This window comes from Nicrophorus vespilloides, unplaced genomic scaffold (assembly GCF_001412225.1).
Source record: "Nicrophorus vespilloides isolate i.1.1-1 unplaced genomic scaffold, Nicve_v1.0, whole genome shotgun sequence".
In the NCBI taxonomy this organism is placed as follows: Eukaryota; Metazoa; Arthropoda; class Insecta; order Coleoptera; family Silphidae; genus Nicrophorus; species Nicrophorus vespilloides.
Genome location: NW_017097255.1, coordinates 70,842 through 76,841, shown reverse-complemented (window position 1 = coordinate 76,841; position 6,000 = coordinate 70,842). Strand labels below are relative to the sequence as shown.

The 6,000-nt window shown below is 32.7% G+C and overlaps 1 protein-coding gene across 1 annotated transcript in view; it reads right to left on the bottom strand.

Moving 5' to 3' along the window:
• Positions 1-454: 454 nt before the first annotated feature.
• The window catches only part of LOC108559576 (elongation factor-like GTPase 1), a 48,923-nt gene continuing 43,377 nt past the window's right edge, over positions 455-6,000 (bottom strand). The window contains exons 2-3 of the mRNA XM_017916904.1: positions 752-939; positions 455-690 (exon numbers count right to left, since the gene is read on the bottom strand). Of these exons, the coding sequence (XP_017772393.1) occupies positions 499-690; positions 752-939 (380 nt within the window). The 3' untranslated portion in view covers positions 455-498. The remainder of the gene's footprint in view (positions 691-751; positions 940-6,000) is intronic.

Here is a 6,000-nt window from a genome sequence, read left to right as displayed (position 1 = left end):
AATTAAGCATTTTAATTTCATTCTCAATTCAATTTGGCGAGATAATTACATCATCGACCATACAATTTAAAGCTGAATAGCTCACCTTTGCAACGAAACTATTGGCATCTTCGTGTTGTCATCGAGTCGCCTGCTACTAATGGAATTATTTGTAGATTTATGTTTATGTAAAGAGAAAACAAAAATAAGGGAACACATTTTCTATATTCCATTACAGAATTTGATAAGATTGTAAATTCAAATATTGAAATCGACTGTAGAAGAGAATTTCAGACCCTTGCATTTCCAGGAAATAAACTGTAAATAGAAGATTTCGATAATGATTCACTTCATCTTTGATCATTAGTATTCTTGATTAATGTGTTTTTATATGAAAGGAAAGTTTTTCTAAATTTGGAAAAAGAATTGTCGTAAATTTGGCACGAATTATGAATGAATTAAATAAAACAATGTCTATTTGTAAGAATATATATTGTTTGTTATGGTTGACATGAAAAACTACTTCTTCTTATTGAGGGTGCGCTGCTTCTCGGCGTGTACAACAACCTGGTCGTCGACTTTCAATCCCTTCCTCTTCCTGATCTCGATGCGAAGCTTGCTGGCCCTTTTGGCCTCCGTGTAACTGTTGTCCTCATCCTCTTCATCAGATTCAACCTCATCAACGTTGAAGTACGGATCCCCGTCTATGATCTGAAAACATCCAATTAAGGTTCTCAGTACAGTTTAATTGTTGCATTCGCACACGTCTTACCTCGTAATGACTGAATCTGAGGTTGGGATTCGCTTGCCCCGAGGTCGTCTTCCTAATTTCGTTGGCAAAGTCGTGACTCTCCGCTACCGGGATTTGGGCTTTCACCAAAAACGTCTTCTCCACCTCATCCATTCCCACAGCATCCAACACTTTGCCATGTCTCCTGCTCACCACCGAATAAACTTTACCTGCAATGGAAAGAAAAAAATCATAATAAGTAATGGCAGAAAACTAATTCGTCATGGGACAATTTTTTTTCTTCATGATCATCGATGGATCAAGCTTATTTATGGATCAGTAGAAGTGTATTAAAGACGAGAGTAATTTTTATTTTTGGCCCGGAATTCAGCGCGTGACGTTTCCGTACTACTTGCACGGAATCCGACAATCCGTTTTTCGTTACAATTTTTCTCCTCCTTCATTTGAATATGACACAGATCTGCATGTTTGCAGAGCAATAAGCAATTACGCGAATCTAAATTGCAAACGCTTCTTGCTCCTTATTCATTTATTTTTGTTTGTTTCCTTTCCTTTCTTGGCGAGTAACAGGCGACTAAAAAATGGATAACTGGACGAGGAGAGAATGAAGCTTCCGGTTGAAATGCAAGACCCGACCGCATCGGTGGTCATTCTGTCGCCTCTTTTTCGTCCCGACACCGTTCGAGTGAAACCGCATCCAGAAATGGATTAGATTTTCTCACGTCACGAGACACAGTTTACTACCTTCTTTTTCTTTTTCTTCTTCCTCTTTACTCCTTCATTTTTGTTCGTCCACTCTAATTGTTTTATCACTTAAATGCGAATATAATTAAGACGCGGCGAATGTGTGAAACGCAATTAAATCTTCCTCGTTACGGGCTTAAAATTATATAAAAAAAAAGAGACCATTTCATAATAGTACGAGAGGAGCAATGACAGCAGAAAAAGGAAGACATAACAAAGCACGTCGAAGGATGAAAGAAACGTCCGACGGCGTGTCTTAAATTCCGCAAAAATATTTATATCACACGCGAGAGATTTAGAATTGTTACGTAATTGGAGTGGTGTAACGGGGCCAACAATATTATAGCGCAGACAAAACGTCCCTGCAATTCTGTGCGTTTTATTTTATTTCTTCTTATTCTTAATATTATTAATAATTTCTTGGAGGCTGAGGAACGAGCGTTCAAGTTTTAAAAGCTTGCATCTGAACGTGGAAAGTCAAAGTCGTCTGTGAGCAGAAATACCCGTTTCATATCAAAAAAATAATAGTAAAATGAACATCAGAAGACGGTAAATAATAAAACGAGAGATGCAAATGTATGCAAATGGTCGATTCGAAAATTAGTATGCAATTGGGGAGATTACCGGATCCGAGTGATTTATTTAGAGCATCCTAGTCTACCTGCGCTTTCCAAGATTATAAAATCTTATATTATATATAGCTAATCAGGATTCTATTACTATTGTGCTTGTCTTTTTCCTTCCTATCCTTTCACTCTTGAATTATTATTTTTTTCTTATTTAATCTCTCCTCAAACAATTCCATAAAAAAATTGCTGACGTTTTGAAACTATCTAGGATAAATGGATGTAGGATATCAATAGAAAGGAGATTTGTTCAACATCTGTTCGGACCGGATAGGATAAGACGTTTCGGCGCATATCTAACACACATATATAAGTGAAAGCATGAACAGTAAAGAAGAAGATCCAAGTCGGAAAAACTTATATGTGCTTCAAGCTTTATACTACAATTTTCAATGCTATAATTGAACACAATACATTCAACAATAAAAAATAATCGGTTATTAATACATAGCTTCTTTATCTGTGCATTTAATACCGCTAATCTTTTCACTTCCGGGTTAATGGATTAAGAAAAGGTACTACTTTTCTTCTACTTTCACTAGGGGAGGGAAGACATCATGACGTCCATTAGGCAAGGGCCTACAAAGATAAATTAATTCACAAACCTCAATGAAAAATATTGTTAAGATACTGACATTTGACCTATCCCCGTCGTGATCTACGGAAAACTAAGTAGTAATAAAATATTTGTTAATAAATTAAATAATTCTTGTGCATTCATTTTATTGATATTTATTTTCTTGCAACAAACGTTACTATTATTATTATTGTTATGTTATGGAAATAAGTAAAATAATTGAACTTTGAAAATAGATTTTTTTTGCACGATTGAAGAATTTGCATGCTTCGATTCAATTTCTATAACGGATATACACGAGTCGATTTAAATTTCACATCGAATTTCGGTTTGTTCGGTAGAACGGTCCGTGGATGCGGCATATTTTCTATACGGATATTCATTGTTTGCGCAAATTCCGAAGCTGCCGGAGAGGCACGTTTCTAAGTTGGCGGAATGCGATGGAATCCAGGAAGATTCCAATTTCGATCGAGAGGTCACTGTAACTTTTAACAGTTCCAAAACAAACGAAAACAATTGTTTCTCACCCAGATACCAAAAACATGTTCTGCAAATTAACATGCTCTTAATGCATTACAGTTCTTTTTTTAAACTGTTCTATTTATTTTAGTGGTATTACTTGTACATAGCGCAAGGAATAATATTATGCTTTTTTTTGCTAGTTGCCTTGTGTTTTGTATGATTTAAGTCGTGTAGTAGATGATTTAAGTGACTGTGCAGTAGAAGTTCAAGCCACGCAAGTATTTCCATGTTTATGTAAATACACAATAATTCAACAGATTCATTTTGTGAATTATTCAGGAACATTCTTCATGTGCATAAGAATATGCCTTCTGTGTCACTCTGGTAATTCCCAATGCATCAAACTTGAATAATTGAGTCAGGAAAACTTCAATCATTCATGTATACATCTTTCTTGCATTTTCTTATGCAAAATTATGTGTAACAATATGCATACAAATAGAAGTATGACAGCTGTCAATTTAATTTCAGACACATCCCAAATACTAGTTGACAATTCATTAAGTATCATTTTACACATAGTACCATGACAAAAATTAAATTTTAAAATTGAATAGGATTATTAAATAGATTATTAGAAATTAAAGTTTTTCAAACTTTTTGTGATTTCTGGTATTTAAATCACTAATAGATAAAAAGAGAAAGTAATAAATAATAAATACAAATCTCAGTTTTTTTTTTAATCACATTTAACTGTATTTTACACACTTTCTTTCAATAGAGTTGACAATTGTGAAATTTTTATCTTAAAATTATAACCGTTTTGATTTGATTTTATGTCATTAAAGTAATGATGCGAAAACCGTAGATTGTAAATAATAATATAGGCTAATTGCTTGAAAACTATGGTTTTTCGGATTATTAAATGAATAAACACGTTGCAAGACTATTAAGTTTCTACAGAAAGATTGCAGATGATTTCCGTGATTTATGTTCGTTCCTATGTATTTTGCAATCATAAATTCCATCAATAACTGGATTCGAAAACAATTAAGTGTAAACGTCTCCTCTTTGGCAGATTATGAAAACCTGATTGAAGAGTGATGCCCGGAGCCCCCATTCAGACGACTGCGAAAACCTTCACTTCGATCGCACATTTTGAGTTATGTGGCTTATGTCAAGAATATTTAGCACATATCAGAGAGAAAACCTAGATTCTCCTTGCTACCGGTTTTCTAATAAATATGATTTATTTTTTTTCTTCTGTATAATTAGCGTAGTGACCTTTCACGGTCATCAATAAATAAGCATATAAAGTGCAATTAAAATATCGATTTTGCAGTTTCAACTTGATTCAATCTAATTTCAATCGATTTTGAATAAAAATTAATATTATTTTCTTACTAATTTTAGATTTATGAAAATCCATATGGGATGGAAGAAAGTACCAATAAACTATTAACACCATTGCCTTGTTTTCTATTTGACGTATGCACATATTGATACAATATATAAGTATTATACCTATATATAAGTAGCTATACCCCGCATTGTGCGGATTCACCTATAGTCCGTACTTTGAGCAAACTAAAAATAAATTCTAAAATTCTTACAAATTATGAATGAACTGCAGCTGTTAACAGTATGAATACCAAAATAACTTATATAATGATGAGTGTTGGTAGATTCGCGTTAATAGCATATGTACATATAAAATACTCGAGGTATAATAACGGGAATATACAGAAAAAAAATGGCATGCAAATCAGAAGAGTAAAATTTGGCAATAAATTTATTCAAATTTCGTGCAAAGTACAATTTGATAACAATTAACAACCGAAAAAATGTTTCCTTTGTCTTGTATTATATAATTTTTTTTCGCTCGCCTAGGAAGTTTATGGTAATCAGTCGCAGAGAAACGTTTTTCTATTGTTTCATTAACGATGTGCTTTGGTGGATTTAATTAGGAGCAGAGGAAAGAATCACTAAAACAAAAGACAAATTATTCAGTTTTTGTTTTATGACCGTTCTCGAATAATAAGTACACATCCGATGTAAAAACGTTTCACAATGAAAAAACTGTAATATTTTCAAATGAAAATATTTATTCGATTACTTTTACACAGTACTTCATATCAGACAAATATTTGTGTATAGGTTTAGGAATAAAATGATCATAGTATTGAAAATGTGTTTCGGTCAGTAGGACATAATTATGTACGTATAATTGAACGTATATTAGAAGGATGTACGTTAACGTGAACTCTAAACGTATTATTTCAAATAACGTGAATTATCAATAAGCCTTAATTAATCCTAAAAAAAAATTAAGTATTTCATATTATTTACTATTATTACTAAAAAAAGGTGATCATTTCTAAAAAGTCTTACTAAACTATGTGATTTAATTTTACAATATGCAAAGAAAAAGTGTTTTTACTTCAGTAAATATCGATTATTTTGATAATTATGACTCATTGGAATTCATAACATGTATTATTCATTAGGTATTAAGTTAACTGTTCCAGTTTTGAATAAGCTGATTGAAAACAAACATGCATTAAGCATTTGGAGTAAAAATATGAGGCAAGTGTTGTAGTTGCAACGCGTAGAACAAACAAGAGAAATAGAAGAAAACGACCGGTCGCATTGTCTACTCTCGCAACTATGGGATCCTAAAAGTGAAGCTTGTTAGTGCGGAATGTCTTAATGAAAATTATGAGTACACAAGAAAAGAAAAATAGTAAAAAAGAAGAAGAATAAGAAAGAGAAGAAAAAAACAGTGTTATTTGTTTCATCTTTTCTTGTTGATGCGTAGAGAGGAAGAATAGAGAAGAAAACGGAGCTTGGATTGATATTCA